This window comes from Indicator indicator, chromosome Z (genome assembly GCF_027791375.1).
Source record: "Indicator indicator isolate 239-I01 chromosome Z, UM_Iind_1.1, whole genome shotgun sequence".
Taxonomy (NCBI): Eukaryota; Metazoa; Chordata; class Aves; order Piciformes; family Indicatoridae; genus Indicator; species Indicator indicator.
Window position 1 is genome coordinate 55,116,063 of NC_072053.1, and position 26,146 is coordinate 55,142,208.

The 26,146-nt window shown below is 39.4% G+C and overlaps 1 protein-coding gene across 1 annotated transcript in view; it reads right to left on the reverse strand.

The window, feature by feature from the left end:
- Positions 1-24,214, reverse strand: part of PTCH1 (patched 1) — a 43,722-nt gene extending 19,508 nt beyond the window's left edge. The window contains exons 1-13 of the mRNA XM_054397232.1: positions 24,069-24,214; positions 23,011-23,080; positions 22,806-22,897; positions 21,139-21,337; positions 20,388-20,509; positions 18,921-19,068; positions 18,055-18,186; positions 17,591-17,746; positions 16,874-16,972; positions 15,391-15,516; positions 8,551-8,669; positions 3,507-3,906; positions 2,700-3,009 (exon numbers count right to left, since the gene is read on the reverse strand). Coding sequence (XP_054253207.1) covers positions 2,700-3,009; positions 3,507-3,906; positions 8,551-8,669; positions 15,391-15,516; positions 16,874-16,972; positions 17,591-17,746; positions 18,055-18,186; positions 18,921-19,068; positions 20,388-20,509; positions 21,139-21,337; positions 22,806-22,897; positions 23,011-23,080; positions 24,069-24,199 — 2,104 coding nt within the window. The 5' untranslated portion in view covers positions 24,200-24,214. The remainder of the gene's footprint in view (positions 1-2,699; positions 3,010-3,506; positions 3,907-8,550; positions 8,670-15,390; positions 15,517-16,873; positions 16,973-17,590; positions 17,747-18,054; positions 18,187-18,920; positions 19,069-20,387; positions 20,510-21,138; positions 21,338-22,805; positions 22,898-23,010; positions 23,081-24,068) is intronic.
- Positions 24,215-26,146: the final 1,932 nt, after the last annotated feature.

Consider the following 26,146-nt stretch of genomic DNA (forward strand, 5'->3'; position numbering starts at 1 on the left):
CCCTGTCACCAGTGTGGTGGCTGTTAGTATAATACTTTAGGTCCCTGTGTTACATCAATGCCCTGTACTATTTCAGAACGTAACTTACTTCTGTTGATACATCTCAGTATCTCTTGTCTTTATAGTTCTATGAGTGGAGTATCACACTCTGTACTGCTGGGGAGAATCCAGCTAAGAGCCACGAGGATGATTAGGGAACTTGAGCATCTCCCCTATGAAGAGAGACTGAGATCCCTGGGGATGTTTAGTCTTGAGAAGACTGAGAGGGGATCTGATCAATGTCTATATATAGGGGTGGGTGTCAGGTGGAGTGGGCCAGACTCTTTTCAGTGGTTCACAGTGATAAGACAAGGAACAATGGGTTCAAACTTGAACATAGAAGATTTCACCTCAGCACGAGGAGAAACTTCTGTACAGTGAGGGTGACAGAGCACTGGAACAGGCTCCCCAGGAGGGTTGTGGAGTCTCCTTCTCTGGAGAATTTCAAAACCCACCTGGATGTGTCCTGTGTGGACTATCCTAAGTGATCCTGCTCTGGCAGGGGGGTTGGACCTGATGATCTCTTGAGGTCCCTTCCAACTTCCTGATATACTGTGATACTGTGAAAAGAGTGGCATTCCACTCTGTGTGTGGCCTTCCAGTATTTTAAAAGGGCCTACAAGAAAGCTGGTGAGGGACTTTCTAGGGTGTCAGGTAATGATAGGACTAGGGGGAATGGAAACAAAATAGAAATGGGTAGATTCAGATTGGATGTTAGGAAGAAATTCTTCACCATGAGGGTAGTGAGACACTGGAACAGGTTGCCCAGGGAGGTGGTAGAAGCCTCACCCCTGGAGGTGTTTAAGGCCAGGCTGGATGTGGCTCTGAGCAACCCGATCTAGCTTGAGGCGTCCCTGCCCATGGCAGGGGAGTTGGAACTAGATGATCCTTGAGGTCCCTTCCAACCCTAACAATTCTGTGGTTCTATGATTCTAAGATAGCCCTGCATCTTTATGAAAGAAGCTGCTTTGTATTAACTGTGCCCCTCTTGGGGAAGGTAGGGATGAAGTAAAAGTACACAGACCTAAATGTTAATTAGTAATTATAAAGACTAATTATAAAACTGTTGATGATCAATGGACCAGGCAATGCACCCCTCATCAGAGTGCTGGCACATCCACTTGAAGCACCACGAATTTGCAAAAAGAAAAGAATAGGAATACCCTAAGAGAAGAGCAGATCTGGATAGGTCACGTATTAGTGTGGACAACCAGCACAGAAAAGGAAACATGAAGGCCTTTAGCACTAGGCCAGGGTCACACAAACAGTTCTTTGCACAAGGCATCTGAAGTGAAAGAGATTGGGAGAGTATGAGGTAGCCCTGAGTGAGGGGCAGCAGGAATGTGAGCACCCCTGAGAGCAACATCAACTGGTCAAGCCTCCAGCATTTCACTCTGAGAAGCCAGCAAGGGAGCAGATCCAAGGGCACCTCTTCCCGACTTTACTGCTGGCAGACTGTGCTGAAGTTCAGCACCAGGATGTGAAAATCCTGAATACAATCTCAGATTTCAGTCTCCCTGACAGGTTTGGGGGAGAAAGGTGGAAGGGGACACACCAGACACCTTTTATACTACTGTTTCAGAACAGCAACAAAAAATACCCACAAAAGAAAGAAACACCAGAGGGACAAGAGGATTTGGAATAAAGATGCTTGCTTGGAGATCTATACAGTAAGAATTCAACTCAGCAAAATATCTAAACTATGTTGAATTTTCTTCCTGCCAGTAATACCTTTCCTTACAGTTCAATATGCTTATGTGAGCAAAATATTTAAAGTAAAATTTCCAGTAAGTAGACTGTAAATGAACAGATCCACTATATTTTAAAACCATTAAAAAAACTGAAGGTAATACCTGAAAGACTGCTTTGCATGATTTAGCAATGTACTGAATACAGAAGAAACTTGATCATTTTGTTAAGATACATCACTTAGATGCATCTACTTTCATAATACTGCTTCACATATTTTCAGAAAGAATGAAATACCCCAAATACTGGCAGTTATCCACATGTTCTCTAAGAATCAGGGTCTGCCTGCACTGGTCATCTGTAAACAGTTATGGTTAAAATTTACAGTCTCACAAGGTCAGCACATTTTCCATGGTAAACACTTTGTGGGGATTCTCCCGACAGAACAGATACAATCACAGAATCAACCAGGTTGGAAGAGACCTCCAAGATCATCAAGTCCAACTGATCACCCAACCCTAACTAATCAACTAGACCATGGCACTAAGTGCTTCATCCAGTCTTTTCTTAAACACCTCCAGGGACTTTGACCCCACCACCTCCCTGGACAGCCCAAAATAATCAGCAGACATTTATTTTCCCAAGATAGTGGGCCACATTTGGTCGTTGGTTATAAAGCAGAATTCCTCATTAGCTGCTTAGAAATTAACGGTGTGAGGTGGCCTCTCATGGAGATAACGTCTTAAAGCTTTGAAACTGTCCTATTGAGGAGCAAACTTAGCCACAAAGAATTTAAGTGACCCACTGGAAAAAGAATGAGTCAACGTGAGAGGTCAGATCAGCACCTAGGCAGGTGTTCTCTTGCCTGCTTGCAGTCTTAAACTGTGTGATTCTTTTCAAAGAGGGGATCAGTACTACTGTAAGTGGTTACTACTGTAGAAGTAAGAAAACATCATGCAGCTCTCTCTTACCTTGTAGCCAGTCTCTAAAGTAGTGCAACCACATTTTGGGAAGCTGTTTATCCTCTTCCAACAAAACATATGTCACGTTGCTGAAACTTCTGTGAAGTTCATAAAGTAAGTGCTGGACATTTGGGTAGTCTGCTTTCTGTGTCACAATATACATGTTGTAGAATGAGAAGTACTTGAACTGTGCAGCAATGAAGTCATATTCCCTTGTTTCCCGTGGTACAATGTCTGTGAGATCTAGTCCATCTCTCACCCGGGTAGTTCCATAAAGGCTGAGCCCAAGCAAACCCAGAAAAAGAAAAATAACTACAATCTGCAATAGAAAACGGAAATGTGTTTGGTTTTTGTTTCTAAAGAATTTAACAATTCGTAAAGGCACACTGCAAAGCCACGTTCAACCCATCAGCCTAGTTTAAAGCTTTTATTTCTTTTTCTTTTTTTATTTCTCCTTTCTATTTTTCATACACAAAACACAGCTTAGCTGATTTGTGTTTTACAGAAAAAGCTTTGCATCATGGAAGATAAATTTGTATCATAATAAGGCTTAAAAGCAGCTTTACTTTCACTATTCATAAGCTTGTGTTACTGAAAGTCATCAAAACCCTCACTCATAACTTTTGTTTGTAAAGTATGTCTACAGCAATCACAAAACATGACTTTTAAGGTATGAAATCATCTGTAAAATTGTGAAGAATTGTTATTTCAAATAATTCCACTTATTCCTTACATTTACTATCACTGCCATGATAATTTTGTTACTGGGCAAGACAAAAGTCGATTTTTGAAAAACAGGTAAATATTTCCCCTTACCTTAGCTTTTGGTTTTAGGAGGAAAGGAGCATAATGCTTTTCTGCAAAAGATGAGAGTGTCCACTTTGTACAGGGTGGCTCCAGGCAATGCATATTGGAGTCTGAGAACTGGGAAAGCAAATCCCTTGTTGAGCTTGTGCTTTCTGGGCTCTGGCAGCTAAGATTATCCTGTGTCACTGTCACTGGCTGCACAGATATTTCTGAGCGAGGCTCCGCTGTAGTGTAGTACACCTGTGTATGAGGATCATATTCTGTACGCAGCTGCACTGTAGACTGCATTGTAATCTGAGTTTCATGTGCAAAACTGTGACTACTATACGGTGGTGGAGGACTGTAGCAAGTATTGTCATTCTCTGCATATGCTTGAGGCTCAATCTGGATCACTCTAGTGACGCACGGACTGTAAGAGAAAAGAAAAACATTTCTTTCCATTGAGGTAGATCTTCGTATTACTCAGACTAGACAAGGTAACTTCATTCCATCTGAGATTGCTTCTATTACTATTAGATGGGTTTTATGAACTAAGTCTAACACTTTGATGTGAATTTTACTCTGCATCTTTAGGAAACATTTCTCATGGTTTGAAGTGTTGGCCTCTAAGAAAATGTGCAGGTTTCTTGTGTTAAGGAAGAAGGAACCTGCATCTGCCTAAAGACACTGACATCTGTCCACACCACTCCATGAATTACACATGCTAATCATGTCAACACCCAGGTAGCTGCACACAGTCTGAATGCACAAGCGTGTGTGAGTTTGCATCTACACGCCCATGCTGAGAAATAAGCTATTTACCAAAATGCGAACACATGACACACTGAGTTCTTCTGTTTAGTACTCTTAGAATAACTGTTAAATAATAGTTGGGCATTCTTGGTAAGATCTCAAGACTTTTGGGAAGCAGATTGAAATCACATGCCATATAGTGACTGACTGTTTTAAAAATTAAGTAAACATATGCAAGGATGAATTCATAGGAAGGATGGGCAACATAAAGAGACAAAATTACAGAAATAATGGAAGCATTCCCTTTATTTTAGTCTAACAGACATCTAGCTTATTAAAAAATTATCAGAGGCAAACCACTTCCTGGAAATGAGAAATGACCAACTAATTACAGAAAAACAGTCCACTTGATGACAAATCTCTGATACAAATCCTACAAAAACAACAGGAACTCAGAATGCTGCCTAGCTAAGCAAAATATTTTAATTAACTGCATTTCTGACACTCAATTGGTGCAACTTTACACAGGGAAATAAAGGGAAAGTCTTATTGCCCTGTATTTCTGTGAGAATTAGGGCTCCAAAATTCCAAAGTGTTAGGCCACCCACTGAAGCTATTACTGAATCAAAAATAGGAAGTAGGAGTCTTGGTTTGGAATCAAGTCCCTGTTCCAACCACTGCCTCAAAACCAAATTTAGTAAAGTGCTTTCTCTTTCTGACATTAAAATTAAAATGTCAAACTATGTCAGCTCCTAGGTGCGTGTAAAAGGCTAAGATGACACAAGATAGATTCCTCACATCCTGGCTGTGAGAGTAAGAGTGCATGTGCAAAAGTTCAGCTGATCCATTTCACTGAAGGCAAAAGCAAAAACTGAAGTAGAAAACATGCTTAATTTCTAAGAAGTGGAACTGCTGATGGCAGTAGACTCCTAGGCCCACCCTACACACTGAGCTGGCCATGAATCAGGTGAGGGTCTGCATCCCTGGAAATTCATAGATTCACAGAATACCAGGTTGGAGGGGACTTCAAGGATTATCTAGTCCAACCTTTCAGGGTAAGAATATAGCTTAAAAGAGATGACCCATCACCCTGTCAAGCTGGGCCTTGACACTGTCTAATGTAGGGGAATCTGCCACCTCCCTTGGGAGTTTATTGGTGAAAAAGAATTTCTGGCATCCAGTTGGAATGTCCCCAGTATCAACTTGTATCCACTGTCTTTACCGTGTGACTCTTTGTGAAAAGGAAGTGATAGCTGTTCTTTATGGCTATGAGGTCTCCCCAAAGATGTCTCTGCTCTCAGGGGGTTTGGACTAGACGACCTTTGGAAATCCCCTCCAACCCAAACCATTCTGTGATTTTATACACTCTTTAGAATGATAGTATCATCACTCCAAATTACTGTTGCATCTGTAACACAAACTTCATCAAGCATTATTCTGTAATGGCACTGATAATCCTGCATTCCTCATAGTTCTATAAAAAACACAGGTAAGGGAAAGTGATTTCACAGTTTAAACTTTATGTTTTTAAATAAAGGCATGAAAACCACAAGAATTAGCACATAGTAATTATGATGTCCATGGAACTCCATCTGCGGAAGGATGAGGAACCCTCTGAGCTTACGGGTTAGGATTAAAGGGAGGGCAGGGACAGGTGATATCATAGTGGGGGTCTGCTACAGACCACCTGATCAAGAAGACCAGGTAGGCCCTCTATAGACAGAAGGAACAGCTTCACATTCATAAGCCCCAGATCTCATGAAGAACTTTAACCACCCTGGTATCTCTTGGAGGAACAACAACGAGGCATTGGCAGTCGGTAAGGTTCCTGGAATCCACTGTAATAATTTCCTCCTCCAAGTGGTAGAGGAGCCAAGGAGGAAAGGTGACATGCTGGACCTTTTCTCAGCAATGAGGAGGGGCTGGTGGGCAACATGAAGCTCAAGGGCAATTTTATATGCAGTGACCATGAAATGGTTGAATTTATGATTCTTAGGACAACATGAAGGGGGCATAGCAAGCTCACTAGCCTAGACTTCGGGAGAGCACACTTTGAGCTCCTCAAGGACCTGTTTAGTAAGGTACCCTGGGATAAAGCCCTGGAGGGGAGAGGGGCCCAAGAAAGATGGTTAGTATTCAAGGATCACCTCCCCCAAGCCCAGTAACAATGCATCCCAACAAAAAGCACGGTAGGCAAAAATGCCAGGAGGTCTGCATGGATGAACAAGGAGCTCCTGGACACTATTAGTTGCAAAAATAAAGCCTACAAAGGGTGAAAACAGGTACAGCTAACCTGGGAGAAATACAGAGACGCTGTCCAAGCAGCAAGGTCTGGAAGCAGCATAGCAAATGGAATTCAATCTGGCTAGGGTCATTAAGGGGAACAAGTAAAGTTTTTGTAAATGCGTCAGTGAGAGAATGAAGAAAAGAGAAAATATGGGCCCTCTCCAGAAGGGAATGGGGGAGCTGGTCACACAGGATATGGAGAAGGCTGTGGTACTCAATGTTTTTTTTTTGCCCTGGTCTTCAATGGCAAGGGCTGTAAATAAACCATTCAAGTTGCAAAAAGCAAGGATAGCGATGGGGAAAAGGAAGATCCACTTACTGTGAGAGAAGGCCAGGTGTGAGGCCATGAAGAATAAACATGAACCTGAAGGTGCACAGGTCCATGGGACCCGACAAGATCCTTTCTCGGGTCCTGAGGAAACTAGTGGATGAAGTTGCAAAGTCACTTTCCATCATATTTGAAAAATATGGTGGTGGTATTTTATGATTAGGTCACAGCATAAGTGGGTAAGAAAATAGCTACTGATCCCACCTTCCTGCACTTGTGCAAAGTGGATGTCCCACGTGACATCCCAGTGTCTAAATTGGAAGGGCATGATTTGATGGATGGATCACTTGGTGAATAAGGGATTGGCTGAGTGGCTGTATTCAAGGAGTTGCAGTCAAGGCTCAATGTCCAAATGGAGGCCTATGCTAAGTGGAGTCCCTCAAGGCTTGGGACTGGGACTGGCACTACTTTGTCAGTGACATGGACTGTGGGATTGAGTGCACCCTCAGCACGTCTGCTGATGACTCCAAGCTGTATGGTGCAGTCAACATGCTGGAAGGAAAGGACACCATCCAGAGGGACCTTGGCAGGCTGGAGAAGTGGGCCCAAGGCGACCTCATGAGGTTCAACAAGGCAAAGTGCAAGGTCCTGCACCTAGGTCACAAATACAGGCTGGGTGACAAAGTGGATTAAGAGCAGCTGTGCAGAGAAGGACTTGAGGGTGCTGGTTGATGAGGCACTTGACATAAGCTGGCAGTGCGCACTGGCAGCCCAAAAAGCCAGCTGCATCCTAGGCTGCATCAAAACAAATGTGGCCAGCAGGTCAAGGGAGGTGATTTTGCCCCTCTACTCTGCTCTTGTGAGACCCCATCTGGGGTACTGCATCCAGCTCTGGAGCACCCAACACAAGAAGGATATGGATCTCTTGGAGAAGGTGCCGATAAGGCCACAAAGACCATCAGAGGGCTGGAGCACCTCTCCTAGGAGGACAGGCTAAGGGCATTGGGCCTGTTCAGTTGGAGAAGAGAAGGCTATAGGGAGACCTTATAGCAGCCTTTCAGTACCTGAAGGTGGCATACAGGAAAGCTGGAGAGGGGCTGTTTATAAGGGCATGTAGTGACAGGACAAGGGGCAATGGTTTCAAACTTGAGCAGGGTGGATTTAGATTAGACATTAGGAAGAAGTTCTTTACTATTAGAGTGGTGAGATGCTGGAACGGGTTGCCCATAGAAGTTGTGGACTCCTCATCGCTGAAAGTGTTTATGCCCAGGCTGGATGAAGCTTTGAGCAACCTGGTCTACTGGGAGGTGTCTCTGCCCATGGGCCTAGATAATCTTCAAGCCATTCTATGATTAACTGTAAACAAGGCTTCTCAGTACACTGAGTTATGTACAGACTTCCAGGATTACCCAGTACTGGCTCTGGGCACCTTGCAATACCCCGTAACATTCTAATAATACTTGAAGATATTCCTAAAGCATGGATCTTTTATCTGTTTTTCAAAAGTTGTCCTCCAATGCTCAAAATGAACATGTATGTACAAATGAAGGGAAAAGTGTGTGAGACAGACAGATGTATTCTAAGTTTTCCTCTTATCTTGGTAGAAATCATGGTAGTGAATATAAGTCAACCACTGGCAATGAAATCGTAACAGTAGCATACTGACCCCACTGCAAGGAAGCACTCCCACTCCTGGTAAGGAATGGTAGCACCGATCGGTGACCACAACAAGGACACCTTATAAATCAATCTATCACACGTTCTCACCTTGTGAAACAGCAGAATATATCTAATCTCCTGTCTTCCCGACGATAAAGGTCCATGCTCAGAATAGCAGGAAAAATCAGCAGAACCATCGCGAAGTTGAATACTACCACGACTGCTGCCTAAGAGACCAACCATAGGAAAGGTGAAATCAGTCACAGAAGTGAAGTCACAACTAAGCTTCACATAGAGCATCAGCTTTAAGAAGGATAAAACTTCCTTGCAATTCTCATCCATTCACCCATTTCTCATGTCAATCCATCAGATTCTTTTAAGCTCCTCCCTGAAAACTAGGAGATATACTTTTACATTCTCGTTTCAGTTTGTTAGGCCTGTTGTAGTTAATTAATCTTCTAACAGGAAAATTCGTACTATTTTAATACATCTGTGCCTGGAAATGTGGTAATGACTCTTGAAGTGGAAAAACAGTCAACAAATTATACTTTTGCATGAGATTCTGCCACATTTACATCCTCACTTTAAAAAAAGATGAAAGTAAAAGCAAACCTGGAACTAGAGCTGAACTTGTCACATTTAAGAGATTTGAAGCTATTTAAGTATCATAGTAACATTAAACCACATTATTAAATCAGAAATTAAACAAAGGTTTAAGTAAATTTTAATAAAACTATTCTATTTAGTAAAATATAATGCACTTGGTACACTTCCATAAAAGACTAGTTAAAAAGAGCAATATTTTGGGTTTATCAGGGATTATTTCTAAAGAAGATTCAACATTAATCACACATTCATTAAACCTACACATTAATATGTTTGTGTTTAACTTGAACTTGATTAATGAGCCAGTCTTCCAAAATTAGTCTTAAATTGGAACAAGAATACTTGGTTTAATTTGTAAAGCGAACATTATGTAATGAAAAAAACCAACCTCTCCACCCACTCCCTTTCAAACTGTACTTCAAACCCTTTCCCATATTGAGATTCCCAGAGAAACTCCACAAACATCTGTGATGCAGCATCTATTGTTATTATTAAGAGCATTTATTTGTAAGGCAAAATTGTTAGGAGCAGTACTCATCACAAAATGAAAGCCTGGGCAAAGATAGGACTGGAAGATAGTTAAAAGATTAGGAGAGACACTAGAAGAAGAATGGTTAAGCCATGAACAAGGTGAACAAAACCTTGAAATCCTTCTGTCTTCCCCATGAGATTAACAGTGGCCACCTAGTTGCACATTAAGGACATCACAAACTATCCAGTGCCTCCTCCTCTAACTTGCGAACAAACAACCACTTGGGTCAGAACTGTCATCAAAAAGAACAGAAGCTGGGCTACAAAAATGAAATTGCTGACCTGATGTAAGTAGAGTCCCTTTTTTCCAAAATTTAACAAATGGCTGATTTTGACGTTGAAAAAATCAGGTCTGAAGACTGGCAGCTCAAAAAAACGCAGTATGCAAAATCTGGTTTAAAAATTTTTACTCTTTTGTATAATAAATATAAATCAACTAACTAATGTAATTTTTCTTTTTATGTCTCTCTATACGTGAAAATAGAAGTGCTAACACACTGAATGACTTTTACAGTTTTGAAGCTGCCAAATTATAACAAAAAAAGATTAGATATTCTTTTTACTTTCCTGAGAATTGCAACTAGGTATGTCAGTACTTTCTCATAATTTCAATCATAAATTTACTGCATACCAAAGCGTTTACTATTGGTGTTTCTCTTCTAATTCTCTCCAGCCTGCCTAAGATTTTGGTCCTGCTGGTTTCCTGTAGGCATAACTACTAAAACAGAATTTATCTAGTACTTAGAGCCAAATTACTATTTAGCCATCTTTGAGAGAAAAGATGAAGCGACTACTTTAGGATTTATAAATATTCACACCAGAAGGTACATATGGTCATAGACAAGACTTTAACTAATTTCTGTTTGATCCTCTCTAGAATTAATTGAATCTGGCAGAAAAACCACCATCTGCTGTTGCAAGCTAGGTGTTTGTTGGACCTGTTTCATACGACTGCTTGTTTCGTTGCTGCTAAACCAGACAAGGCTGAGATCTTCTATTAAGGTCAGTTAAGATTTATTGAGATTTGAAAAAGCAGCTAGGACCTGACGCAGTAATTTTTACTCTTCCCAGCATGGCTGAAAAATTAACATAAGTCCTCTGGGCTCCAGGAACTGCAAATACCTTATGCCTTATCTATTCCCTTTGTAGACTACAGTATCTTTGAATCTGAAATGCCACTCAACCTGAAAGCTATTACTTAAGTGTACGGGAGAAATGCCCTTAAAATTAGTTATAGGCACGTTTGATGCTTAAAAACTCTCAAGACTAATCTAACAACATATAGTAAATCTGCCTATGGACATGGCATCTCTTTATAAGAACTAGATTTTCCATTGCGCCATCCCAGTGTTGATGTTCTAACCCTGCAAGTTAAGTATTTTTAAATAGGCCCCTGTTCTGGCTTGTATTTAAAGAGATTCCTAGAGGTTAACACCACACTTCCTCTATATTGCACACTGTTTTTCCTTCATCCACGTCCCCAGCATTTCAAGGAAGTAACACTTCTCAATTGTCACAATTAAATACAGAGAAGATTGTTCTTGGGACAAAAATGAGAACTGATACATGAAAAAACCCACCCTGTGACTTGATAAGGTGAGAAAAAGAAAAAATGTTGAGGGGTAACTCAGACACATCCACCACTGCTTCCCCTACCAATACCATTAGACACCTGGCAGTCTGGAGTGGGAATGTATGAGAAATCACAATGTTAACAATTACATTGATTGGAAAAGCACCACCAAAACCTTGTGGCACCAGAGCTTCCAGACTACAGGCAATCTGTTAGCAGCATCCAAGCTGAGAGCATGCTTAGGATTTTTGGGGACAGGGCATCTTCTCTCACCCCTTTAGAGATGAATGGTCAAATGGGAGAGGAAAGGGCCTCAGACCTTTTCCTTGAGAAAGGTAAGTTTAGTGCTAAAAGGGATAAAATGGGGCCTACTTAAGGGTGTAAAATGAAGGCATTCAGTGAAATGACATCAGAGAGTAGTAAAAAAATTCCATTAATCAGAAAAAAATGCTGCTTACTTCCTGAGAAACATACTTTGCTTTTTGCATCTTTTCATAATGCACAGCCTACAAATATTATTACTGCTGCAACAGTTAACGAAGACAGAAGAATGGCAGTCTGTGCTGAAGGCAGCAAGAGAGACGCAAGCCAGGCTGGTAGGCTGGGGCCCCTCTAAAGGTATGTGCAGCTATGTGCCATTCCTGGCAGCCCACCCACAGAGAACGGGTGTGCTGTATAGCCAGAGGTGATGAAGAGCTGAGGAGGTCTGTCAGCGAAACTTCCACCCTGTTACTGCCTACCTGGAACTCCCTCCTGGCAGTGTACAGACTAGGATCCCCATCTTGTCCTCCCCTTTTTCCTTAGGCTTTAATTTTGCTTGTTAAATTCTCGTCAGTAGCAGAAAAAGGTAGATGAAGTAGGTAAAAAGAGGGGGACAAATAATTTCAGCAGAGCAAGATAACTGAACGAGCTTAAAAACTTACATTCTTTCTCTCCACAAATCCACCTGGTAATGCGCTTTTACATTTAGGGCAAAAAAAAAGTCATTCTTAAGGTGAAGGAAATAGTTACTGCTAAGTATTACTGGGAAAAGTTCCCTTCCCACTCATTAGTGAAACTACACCCACTCTTCTGCTGTTAGGGCAGGAAATTTCTGATGCAAGCAAGAAGAATTAGATTAATTTTTGTAAAGCTGTACCTCCTCTTCCCTGGGCAGGATTTATTCCATAATAACGTCCGAATAGTCAGAGGAAAGAATTCAGCCCAGCAGTAGTTGCATTCTGCCTTGCCTTCCTTCAGTTATACTCCAAACAAAGCGCTCTGTTTATGACATTTATACTGCAAGCTTCAAAAACTTCCAGTGGATTTCTCTGTTAACCCCCTCCTCTGCCACAATTTTAAGGAATAAACTGCACCTGAACACTCAGGACCTACTCCTCAAAGTCCTAAGCACTCTTACAGGTAATTCTTGTGACTGAGTATGGGGGGACATGTTCAGAATCCCAAAGCCCAAAAACTACTTAAACAAGGGGCTTAATAAGATCAACAAATGAAACAAAACAAAACAAAAAACAACCAACCACTGTGAAAAGGCTAAAATAGTACCTATTCATTTTTAAAACCTCACTTTCAAAAGGACTCACTTCCATTGTTGAAACTCTGCAAGAGCTAATCCTAGGAAATTCCTAAGATAGCACCAGACTTGCTGCTGTGTTTGAGTTCCATAAGGTAAATGAACTCCGAGATATCAATGAACAGATTTAGCTGGCAGAATAGAACAGAACCTGAGAAAGAAGGAAACATTTATATGCAAAACCTGAGCTGCTAACTAAAGTTGGACTTCCAGATGCAGGAAAGCATTTATTCTCCCTCAGCAGCTGTATCAGTATTATACAGATACTGGACCTCAAAAGTTACGGAAACTTTGACAATTACCTCACAATCTCTTAAGAAAAGTTAACGAAGAGCAAAACAAGGCCAAGAGCAATCATTTTTTTAAGCTCATCTGTTAAAAATTCACTATCTAGATGAGAAGGCAGCAGCACCTGTGAAAAGTAATATGGTATTTCACTGGCTTTTCTAAGTCTTGCTAGGAAGCTATCACAGATGGCAAGCACTTCTTGTCTAAACAAGCCCGAGTGAGAGGGAAAAGGTGCAAGAAGACCGTAAATAAAGACACCCATATATAAAAACAGACCACCCACCAAAATCTGCCATGGATTTCTGATTCTGAATCTTGTGTAAAAAAATCACCTGATTTTTATTTTATTTTATTTATTGGCGACGATAGGCAAAGCAAGTAATAGATGTTCCTTTGTAATAGCAAGGAATGTTATTTAATTGGTTCCCAACATAGACAAATAAGTTATATATATTACTCTTGCATCAATAAACCCTCATTACAGGTCTCCAAATGCCCTTTTTCTGCACGTTTGCATCACTTTTTATATACCTGTAAGTAGGATTATGTGCAAGCAAAGACAATTACAGATGCACGTGAGAAAAGACTGAGTAACTCAAAGGTTGATTTCTGGACGGCCAAATGTTCACATAGATTACATATTAATCACTGCCTTAAAAAGCACTTTGATTATGATGTTTTATTATGAATAATGTTAACTTGTTCATACATGATTATGTTGAAATCTTATTGGAAGCATTTTGTTTGTCATTTTGCTATGCAGACTTCGTTTTCTGAATTTTCAGTGACTCAGTCTAAGCATGGCAGCAAGCAAAAAAAGAAAAAAAGCAAAAAAAAGAGACTTTAGGAAAGGCGTATTTAACTTACACCTAAACTACAGTAACAATTACAGCTGTTGTCTCCACCTACATCCCAAAGTTAACCAGTCATGTCCTGATGTGAAAAGTGAGAAAAGAGAAAGGCTGTACAAAATCTGAACAGATAAAAATTAATTTTGGTAGCTCAGTAGCATCATTGGGACAAAAATTAATTTTGGTAGCTCAGTAGCATCACTGGGACAAAATCGTAACACAAAAGTCTTATCCTCTGATTTCTCGTGAAGATCTCCAGTATCCTGTTCGCTGCTTAAGCTACCGATTGAATGTCTGAAACTGGGCCACAAATTCAGCAAACATAAATGACTTCTTCCAAAAATATTTCACACATTGACACTGGTCTTTGCCATAAGGAAAAAAATTCCCTGTCACATCACATCTACGTTTTGGCAAATCAGCAGAGCTAAACACTACTAAACGTTCAGGACTAAGGATCTAGTTTTAGTTGCCAAAGACATCTGTTAAACAATGAAGAAAACCAATGACATCTTTAATTCCTCTACTTAGAAGACAACGGTAAACAAATTATTAATTCTTATTGGTAGAGTAACTGCACTTGTAAATGGTTTACCTGCAATTTTACAGCTTAATGCAAGCATACCTAAATCTCTGGAAACATCAGTAATTGCCACATGAATTAAGAAAGATTGCAGCATTTGCTTCCTCTGGGCAGCCAAAGGCTCAAGGAGAATGAAAAATGGCTGGAGAATCAGGCTACAGCAGAAGAAAAATAACTACTGAAAACGTACAGTTTGTTTGCTCTGCACCAAGGTCAGGCAGTACTATAAATTGCTTCTGTCAGGGGAGAAACTTTGAAAGCTTTCTTCAGAGAGCTCTTGCTTTTAGAAGAAAGCTTTCTCCAGCACCCTTAATATTTCATATTCCTGAAGGTATATTATCATACAGAAATACAAGACAATGAGAGAAATGGAGAGGAAGATACATGGTTCAGCACAAATAATCCACATTTTCTCTCAAAGCAGTTGGAATGTAAAATTCTTAATGTTTCTCAAAGCTTGCTAAAATTACAGTGGGAGTAAGGGAGTACAAACTGCTGTAGTGATAATTAATATAGCACATGTATATTTGCTGCTTTGGTTATAGTTTTTAAGAGGAGCAAATCAGACAAACATGAATGAAAGGATTAAACTCGTCCTACTACACACTACATACAGTGTGGTCTAACCCTCTTGATTTCTGGAAACTTGTTTCTGCTTAGTTGCATACATCTTGGCTTTTACACTCAACTTATCTGTGACAGGGCAGGGTATTCTTTCACTTGCTAAGAGGATGCAAGAAATCCCAGGCATGAGAAATGGGAGGAGCAGAATCAATTGAAGGCAGCAGTTACTACCTAGGCCTATGGTAAGCAGTGATCACATACGGGTTCAATGAACCGCAGCAGCACTTAACATATTCAACACCGCCACAGGAAGGTATCAATATTGGCCTTCCATGATGGGACCATGCATAAGAGCTAACGGAACAGCGTACAAACCTACCTGGAGTGAAAATGCTCGTAAAGCAGGAATAGGGATTAAGGCAGCCATAAAGAAAGCAGTGACATTGCTGATAGATGTAAGGGCTACACTTGCTCCTGTTCGCTTCAAACATTCACCTGTTCTGTCCTGCAAAACAAACGACATCCCGTAACAGTCAAGTGAATAAGCTGATGTCCTGATATCCTACAGATGTAACACAGTAAGAGAGAAAATTTTTTTATGGTTAAATTCTGAAAACAAATGTGCATTTCAGAGTATGTCAGAATAAACAATATATTACATATACGGTTCAAGGATAAAAGCAGATGACACATCTTCTCTGAGGGTAGAAAACAAGTAACAAAGCTGATTTCAGCTTCAGAACACAGTACTAAATGGGTACTGACATTATATCAAATACATCTGTAATTGAGTAGGATGTATTTTCTACAGTGGAGTCAATTGGTGTTCTCAGACAAAAAACAAACAAACAAACAAACATGTATTAACAGCACAGGGGCATAAGGTAGCTATACATCTTGAAGCACTATGTAACAGAAGAAAAAAACCCCAAACCTGGGGACCACACACAAAAATTTCAGAAATATCAAGACAATAACACGACCCTTTCCCAACCCAAGAGGCTATTTTGAAACATATGGAGGTTATAGCAGAGTGAAGCTGTAGTGCCTGCATGTGAAGCCAGCTGCATAGAGCACATGGAAAATATCACTTGTACAAAACAGTATGGGCAAATACACGTTTCTTTTTAAATAGTTTGTACTTTGGATATGAAACTTTGGACTGAAGGTAAAAAGGTAGATACAAAGAAAGGCTCATAGAAGTGACAACACCTCTGATTTCATAACAATAGCAAACACACTTTAAAATGTCACGTAAATTATAAACATGAGAAAAGAAAAACCCAGAGAAAAAAATATACAAAATAATTCAAATTTAAGGACATAGCAAATAAAGTTAACACTTGATACAAATAAAAAGAAATGTTTGTTTTCTAAGCTGTCCTGCTTTTCTTTCTTTTCACGTTAAAATGTTTGTGTTCTTCCATTAACAGCATTCTATAATTGTGAGACTTGTACTTGAGTTTGTTCCTAATTTCCTTGAAATTCTGAGGTAGAATCTGGATTACATAAACCAGCCTTTATATGACAACTATAAATTAAAACTTCAAGACAAAATGAACCTGAAACACTAGTCAATGAAAAATATATAAATAAAAAAAAAAAACCCAAACCAGCCAACCAACCAACCAAGCAAAACAATAACAACAAAAACCCCAATGATGAAAAGTGAAAATTCCAAAACTTTCCAGGATCACAAGTATTGATGTAATTTCCTGTTTTGACAAAAATAAGAATTTCCAGACCCAAGAAAAAACTTCTGAGAAAAAAACAAAAGGTTTTTAAAATTCTGGATACAGTCGTGTTTTCCTATACGAAGCCTTTTGTTTTATCTTCCCCCAAAACCCCACTTGAGTCATTACCTCAAATGGAATTCTCTTATTCTGCCCTGTTTCACTAAATGCATGTGCCAGAAGGAAAACATCATCCACACCAACTCCAAGAGCAAGAAAAGGCAAAACCTTAGGGGAGAAACAAAACAAAGGAAAAACAAGAAGGTTGTTTTATGATCTGCCATGCAGCTAGCCATTAAATAGCTAATTAAAGCAACTATTACATTATACTGTACACAAATCCAAGGGTAAAATGAAAATCAAAAGGATGCAATACAGCTATTAACTTTTATTCTGGAGTACTGCTGAGGAACTTCAGTATACAATTTGCAGGTACAAAAAACTCACCGTAAGCAATTCAAGTTTTTGGTAGACAGAGAACATCTGCTAATAACTCAAGTTATACTCAAAATATTTTCAGAATATATATTCAGACATAAAGACGAAATCTGCAGCTTCTTATATAAAACTGTATGCCTTCACTTGTATTGGGACATAGAAAAATCAAAGAATCCAAAATCTAGTAATTATACATACCACACAGTACCTGCCTTTTTTCTTCAGTATCATTTGGTAGCATGATCCCTTAATTTCTAATAGCATAAGGTGTGAGACAGCAAAAAGGCACAGATAAAAATCTAGAGCCAAAAGAATTTTGCGTTTTTTTTCCCATCAAACGTTCAATTGTGTCCACTGACTAACAAAGTACTTGTATTTTTAACAGCAGACTTGTGTCTCTGAAATTACCTGAGTTGTGGCAGCATTAAAGGAAATTCCAATCAATGAACACAGCCCCAATCCTGCAGCCACTGAGAGTGCAACCAACAACACTCCTGCCAGCCCCACAGCACCCTGAGACTTGGCACAGTCCCATCGCAGCATTGTTAAACAGGCGTAGGCAAGCTAAAGCAGGGGAGGGGAAGAAGGAATTGGGAGGTAAAAAAGGCAAAATATTATGATGGATCCTTCACTAACAGCTACTTCTCCCCACCCAAAAATATACATCCTTACAAACACTTGTCAACAGAACAGACACATCACAGCTGTTATACACAGGAACAAGTTGACAAGGCCAAGGCAAAAGTTTACAAACTGATGTATTTATTTTAAATATGCCTAAAATGTTCTGGAATACTGACAGGTAACAGTAAAGCAGGTATGTAAGTCTTGCTCTACGGCCAGAGAAAATCAAATTTCTTTTATTTTATTACCATTAGTAAGTAGCCACTAGCTACTCTGATAGCACTGACATCAGAAAATGATTTTAGGATGTCATCCAGGGTTGTTGTAGTAAAGGAGAGCACCTTCTGAGTAGAATTTTTTGCAACGCTTTGGTGAACAACCTACAAAAAGAAAAATAAAACTTGGAGTGACTAACGAAAAAACTTACTACCATCTTCTACAACACACATCTGAAATCAACTATTTTTGCTTTGGTGTGCCTATGTAAGCCTACATCCTACACAAAGATTATGCTGATGCTACACATATGCCTTTGGTTAATGATTTCTTGCAAGTCACTTATTACCAGACAAGAACTTGCATCCTTCAGAAAAGGCTGATGCATTCTCAGCCTATTCTAAACATTTAACTTGAAGCCTCTTCCCGTAACTCCACTTTGGATTTACTGTAGTACTAGTTTTGCATTTAAGGCCAGCAATCTCTGCAGTGTGCTCCTCATTTCCCCTGTTTGGCCATTTGAAGAGATCAGAAGCAGTGCCACAGAGGTCAGAGCTTGGGACATGGAGGCCAAGTATTGTCACATAGCCTCCCCCCACCCAGGCTGCCACTAGGAGAGCAGCCAAGGGCTTGCTAATGCTTTCCAGATACCTGTAGAATAACCATACTAATCAAAAGCTTTTAAATTCCAGCTAGTTCTTTGGTTCCTTCTCAGCCCCAGCAAAGCAGAAACGTTCCAGACAGCAAAGAGCAAAACCTTCATGGCTTCCCATAAGTGAAAAACCAAGTAGGTTCTGGTTTAAGCATCTTCCTTGAAGAAATACTGTAAAAAGTAATAATAGAAAGCAGTGGATCTTAACAGGACTTTGTAGTATACCTAGGTTATTTTCAATTTTACCTCAACATACATCCTCTGCCAGGCTTCCAGAATTGCTGCTGCCTTATCTTCGTTCCAGTTGATATGTGAAACATATTCATACCCCTTGAAGTGCTCATACATTTGTTTAGGAGTCATTAACTGAAACATGGTTTGCAAAGCCTGGGCACTGTAAGATGAAGAGAAAGAGAGCAGGAAGAGGCATAAAATGAGCATTTTCAGGAAATTATTTTCATGGTATCAAGTCCCAAATGAGACCTTAATAGGAGCTTGCAAGAATTCTTGATTTTATAAGGCACATGTTTGTATTAAAATTGAACAGAGCAGAATTATTCTGCTGTGTATCTGGTGCAGCTGTACTAGTCTATGCAGCATTAGGGCAAAATCTGGTTTCACTGAAGTTAAGAGTTTTGCCATTAGTTTCAACAGGATTGGTTTCAGAAGCGAAGAATGTAACCCTACAAATCAGTTATAAAGGTTGTGACTGACAGATAACATTACCGTAAGGATGGCACAGGAATAGTTGTTTCTACAAGATTTTGTAAATGCTGTTGAACATTTGTCATTTGAAGACCTTGCTCTTTTTCATCAATTGTAGAGAAATGCCAGATTGAACTGCTGATGCCTCACAAGCTGTGAGGAGTACACAATGTTAATAACTATCCATCCTGAATTTCCACAGCATGCAACTGTATTCAACAGTTTTAGAAACTTAATGAGCTATTTTCATTTTCAGTAAAAAGATATTATTTGGCTTGTTGTTGAAAGACTTGCCAATGTTTAGAGTGAATGTGAAAAATGTCAAAATTAGTATTAAAGGTTCTAGTGAAAGGTATCTATATTAAATATGGAAGAACCATGATTTAGCTTAGCATAGCCTCCGTTTTCCAGAAGGAGCTCTATTCCGTGAGTTTTTTCCTCCACTGAATTCCAACATTTCATGAATTCTTCAAGAAGCCTAACACAAAGGGGTTTGTTCATCACTCACAACTGTACTCAAGATGTAGGGACATGAAAATAAAGATTTTCCTCTATACTGATCCTGAATAAAAAGTTCAATAGTTGATATTTTGGAATTCTGAGAGAAGTCAAATGAGGGAGCACATTATGTAAATTATTTTGTCTCCTTTTTCCTTTCCTCATATTTCAAAACATGATCAAAGGTGTTCAGTGCTTTAAGAACTGTTTAATGCTTTATATGTACATTCTAAACAACAAAGTTTCCAGGAAAAGCCTTCTTGCTGAGCAATGCATACTACCATTCTGAAGTTAGAAGCATAAAGCAATGACACCTCCTCTAATTTAAACAATTGTCCAATCACTCTTTTAAATTCTGTTCTCCTGAGACATGTACTCCAGAGATTCACAATACACATGGAAGGCAGCATATTTTGCACAATCGAAGGACAATTTTGCATGATTCCTGTGCCTCAAAACCCAAACTCTAACAACAATAATCTTCAAAATTTTCTTTGCACATTTTTTTACCTGACAAGTTTACCAGAGCCGTTCTTGACTGTACCACCTATAATCAACTCCTCCTGCCAATGCATGTATTTTTTTGACAGTCCATAGCATCCACCACTCAAAACAAGGGCTACATCAAGAGGCTAGAAAAAGTTATAAAAAAGCCATTAATCAGCTTCATAACTTCAGACAAACTCATATCCTAGTTCAACATGGGCTATACTAGAATAACAGATATTAAAGACAATCTAGGACATCTAGAAAAAGAGGAATGTGTTCCAACAAATCCCTTTGAATAATTCAGACAGATACTTGATGAGCAGACGATTTGTCCAAAGCCTGCTCTGGCTGATAAAAGGACATATAAAACTGAGGCCCATTACTTCAAACCTTCACAAACATAGGCAGAACTGGCACTACCTGAGGGAATGCTCTGCTGTGCTGTGTGGAATATACAGCAGCAGCTGTATTACGGCAGTGGTTACGTCTGTCTGAGGCATCAGGTTTGCTGAAACTGAACATCAACCACTCCGTCACACCCAGCCAGCAGCTGACAGCCATATTCTTACTCCAAATACGTTGGACTAAGCATTGCATGAATGAGAGGGAAAGTTTGTCGCTGTGGGCTAACACCATATAACAGCAAAAGAAAAATTACATCACTCAAGAATATGAACTACTGCTTGGAAGAAAATGATACCTTCTTCTCTCTGACCTCCCTTCCTACCCTTCCCCTCCTTGGAATGACACCCACAGGGGCAAGCAAACTTACTTTGGTGGAATTTTTATTAGGAGCTGTGATTGGGCAATCAGCATCAGCAGGATTCAGGCAGGGTCGATCCATATAACCATGACCAACCTCTGCTTTATTCAGCATTTCTTCCCAGCTCTCCACTTGGTAGTTTATTTTCTTTAACTCTTCCAAGAATTCTAAAGGGTCAAAGTTGATCCACTGCAAAGGAGGCTTCCCTCTGCAAGAGAAACCAAGAGAAAATGACACACACACAAAAGAGAAAAGAAGTACTGAAAGAAACATACTTTTAAAATTCATATTTGTACAAATAATAGAATTGTTCTCTGCTACAAGTTAAAACACACTCTGGTAAGATTGCTTCACAAAACGTAGTGTATGTTTTAATTAGTTTTTTAATGTACTTTTCTTGCAGCTCAGCTGTAATTCTAAGAAAATTATTCATTTCTTACAAAATTACTGTATAAAACAGGTTAAAAATACTTCCTATTTATAAGAAAATCGAAACAAATCATGCACCCAAACAACAAAAAAGCAAACAACTGCTGCTTCAAAGCATTGGGGTGGGGAGGGGAAAAAAGAGAGGGGGCTGACGAAAGAAAGCTTTTCTCATAGTACCAGATCACTTCTTGCTGGTCTAATAATCACCTTGCAAATGTAGTCAATCAATGTAGTTGATCTTTGCTTACCTATAACAATACTGGGCTTCTTCAAATGTTCTGGCAGCTTGAGTACCAACCATCAAGCTTTCCTGATACCATGGCTGTCATCACTATCACTGTTATGTCTCCTACTCCCCACTTCTGAATTTGTGATCTTAACAGAATAGAAAGGCTTTTGGCTGCCTTATTCTGTGGTTCAAACCACAGTGTATCTGCTTAACTAGGCTTAAGTCGTTCTTCCAAATCTCCCAGCCAGAAAACACAACCCCCTTATTTCCCCATCTAAAACTGTACACTAAAGGTTAGGAGATGGCCATTGCAAGTTGCTTTTACAAAGAGATGCAAACCAGGACAGAAACAATAACTCAAATGCTAACTCTTGCATAATTAATAGAAAATGCCTGCACAGATTAACAATTAACTCTTTAAAGGATTCAGGGCATGTAGTATCACTGTGAGAAACCACTCATAAAAGATATTACATGGGTTCTTTAATGATCTCATAAGCAGATGATTTGTTCTTAATTCCTTAGGAAAGTTTGAGATTTAACCCAACATATTTTCTTAGGAGTATAATTCCAAGAAATGCGTTTTGGTTGTTTGGTTTTTTTTCCTTTGGTGTTTTTTTTGTTATTGTTGTTTTGTTGGAGTTTTTGGTGGTTTGTTGCTTTTTTTTTTAATGGTAAAAAAACAAATGAACACACACTACACATCAGAAAAAAGTGAAAAAAAAACCCAAAACACCAATTTTTGAAGCTTAAACTCAGAATTTACAATTCATTCTGCATGCTATCAGAACAGGAAAAATAACACAGGATTTAAATCAATGCCTACAATTCATCTCTTAGAAACAGGAAAAATTTTGTTCAATGAAAAAAAATCCATGCATATTTTCTGTAAAGACACTACACTTTGTCTTTTATTTTTTTGCTGAACTATAACCTGAATAAACAATGGGAGTGTAACTGATAATCATGCAGTTTTATAACTGACTCAGACCAGAAAGTTACAAAAAAATATGCTTACAATAGATATGCAGTTCCTGACTGTAGCTTTGCTCCCTCCCAAAAGCAGTCCAAAGGGGTAATAATTAAGCAAGGATAGAGATATTCTATGATCTGTCAAAATCAGAAAGGGAAAAAACACAGTTATACTAGAATATAACCACAACAGTACAAGCTGAATAATGGGAATACAAAAATCTTTATAACTAAATGCCTGCTACAAATACCTGGTCCATGTAACCTGCTTCTGTGATGAGTTCTCCTGATTTATAGCACAAATGTTCCAATTTCCATTGTCTGCAAGGAATATAAAGAACAATCTTTTTTTCTTGTACAGCTACCAAACTTATTCTTAAAAAGTAGCAGACATTTGTAGTTGTCACTCATATACATATACTGGCATAGCCCATTACAGAAAGGCAAATATTATTCAGCATAGATACACTACATCTCACCAAAAAAAATCAAAGGCCTTTCTCTTTTGTAGTTACAGACTAGAATTAATTTCATGTAGTTATACAGAATTTGTTTCACTGATTCTCACATCCTCTGCAAAACTCATTAAAAAATGGAATTGATTTTTGATGCACAGGCTAGTCAACACATGCTAAAGGGATAGTAATCCACCTTTGTACAAATGAGATCACTTGTGGTTTAAGATATCACTCAGTGACACAAATGAGAGAGAAGACAGCTCCAGCTCAGGGGACTAGAATGTTCACTAGTACCGAAGAAATGAAGTCTTTAGGAATTCTGCATTTATTTTTCAGCTATATTACAACTTCCACTGCCATGATTTCTAACACCTTGAACAAGGCAGGAGCTGAACACAGAAAATGTGAGCCTTTGCATTAGTTCTCTGAGGTATCCATTGGATGTGCTGAAAAGGGGTACTGAAAGACAGAGGTCTTCATACCTAGAAGGCAGCACTCCTAGATACATGATCGTGTAAGTAGTAAGCCTGGAGGAATCACTTTTCAGAAAGACATCTCACTAGCCCAAAGTAGGTACCTTCTGAAAGCGCACAATCATCATTTTTATGTTTATTCTGAGACAACACTCTCAGAATCACTCTTAGCACCATTTACCTCATCTTGTTTGTTAAAAGCCAAACTGTCACTGCTGTCATGCTGTGGTGTCAAATACCAGAAACCAGTGACATTCAAATCAAAACACAGTTCTAAGAGAAAGGCTCTGAAGCACTAATCATTCAAAAATACATGAAGGGAAGCATCTGCCCACTTTTTAGCTGTTCCAGGTGAAGAAGACTTGCTTTTCTCCTTACCTGTTGTACATATAGACATGTACTCTGCTGGCCTGAAGTGCAGAGTCAAGGTGCTGTCGGAGTGCTTCTGTTGTAAGTACGTTAGCACCATCTTCCTGTGGAGTCTGGATCATGAGCTGGGGGTTAAACATGGCCTCTTCTCCAATCTTCTGCCGTGTATAATTTAACTCCCGACTCACTCGTCCACCAACTGGTGAAAAAATATCAACAGCTTTGTATTAGCCAGTAACTGCTTATTCTGGATTCACTTGCTGAGTAGTTTTCAGTAAGAAAAACTTAACCATGTGCATGAACTGTTCTGTCTCAAACTCATCACACGTTCCTCATTAAAATACCACTGCCTCTACTGCCCTAAAGTACTGGTGCTTTAACTGGAGCCTCGAACAGCATTTTCTACATTATCGCAAATATCCTGTATGTAATTTTTTTTAAGAATGAAGAAAAAAAAAAACTTTTCCTTGCAGACCAGACCAAATACTATGTTACAATTTCTTACACTTGTATAAACAGTCTGCTTCAATAGCATATTTAAAGCTAAACGACTTTAATTTACACTCTTCTAAACAATTTGGCAAAGGCAGCAGCAGAATGTTTCTCTTTATCTGAAAAAAAGGGATGAGAAAAAAAGTGAACATGAGTACTTCTTTTAGCCTTACATTAAAAAAAAAGAAAAGAATACCAAGTTCACATAAAGAGATCCAGTTTTGAATATAGCAGAAAGGACTGTCAGCAGCTAATCTACCCTAGTGGTCCTGTACCTGCACAACATGTGGTGACAGAGCAGATCACTCATGTGCAACGTTTCCAGACCCATATGAGCTGAGCAGTGTGCTCCACATTAAAACATGGTGGGAGGGAAAAAATATAAATAAAAACAAAAGCAAAGGGAGACTGCAAAGTCGGCAGGCTCTAGAGGGAGCCATATTCAATCTGCCTTGCCAGAAAACATTACATAAGAATGGAAAATTACCTTCCCCATTACAAAAAAGCATTCAGCTAGAGTTCATATACTTTGCATAACCTCCCTTGTAGTGTCTCTAACAAATGCGTGTAGGAGGCGGGGTCAATTAAGTCAGACCATTAGCTGAATCAAGACCACATCCAGATGAGGAGGACAAAAATACCACCATCTCTTACAATTTATTACCTTTATTGCTCTGTTCAGTCCAAGCTAGAGACCTGGTCTAATTTGTTACACTGTCAGTCCTAGTTAGCTTGGCACTGGTGATCTGAATTCCTGCCAAAGTTTAGTTCTGCAACAGTGTGAACAGAAATTAGGCATGTACATCCATCTCTTCTAGGCCACGTAATGTAAGACTGAGCTATAGCCAGTTGGGACTGTGGGAGATGACAGTGTAAAGCTGTAACAGTGACATACTTTTTCAATCACTTGGGTCCTCAACCCACCCATAACCCCCTGAGGCTAAAAGGACCACCAGGCAAGAAGCTGGGCCCCTGCAGGGATAAAGATGTCAGAACGAGACCCTCAGCAACTAAACCATACAGTCATTCTGGCACAAAGCATTGCTTATTTTCTAGTTCAAGAACTCTTTGAAGAAGTAAGTGTTTCCTCAACACACTCCATTTTTTTCCAGTCCATCTCTTGTGGCATTACCCCCTTTCACATCAAGTAAGGCCAGCTTGCAGTAAGAAAAAAAAAATAAAAATTAAAGTACAATTTCCTGACCTAGAGCTCCTTTATAACTTAATATCTCTCTTAGTGCAGTGAGAGAAGACACAATCAGTGAGACTGCATAAGCATGGTTACAAAAAGCTATTGTTAATTTTTATCAATAGTTAAACCCTGAAAATACTTTAATTCATCAGGCTTGCGTTCATGCTCACTGCTGTCTTTCTCCACCAACCAATAAGCTATGCTACATTAATAAATTTTGCTTCATTTTACAGGAATACGGGGGGGGCGGGAGGGGGGGGATATGCGATCAGCTATCCTAATGTGTATGTCTTGGAACCAGAACTTTCTTTTACAGTCCTTCACACTGCAAGTGCTTCCAAAGATAAAATCTTTCTCTCCCCCTTTTTGTGTCTTAACAACAGTCAAGACGATAAAAGCCCAA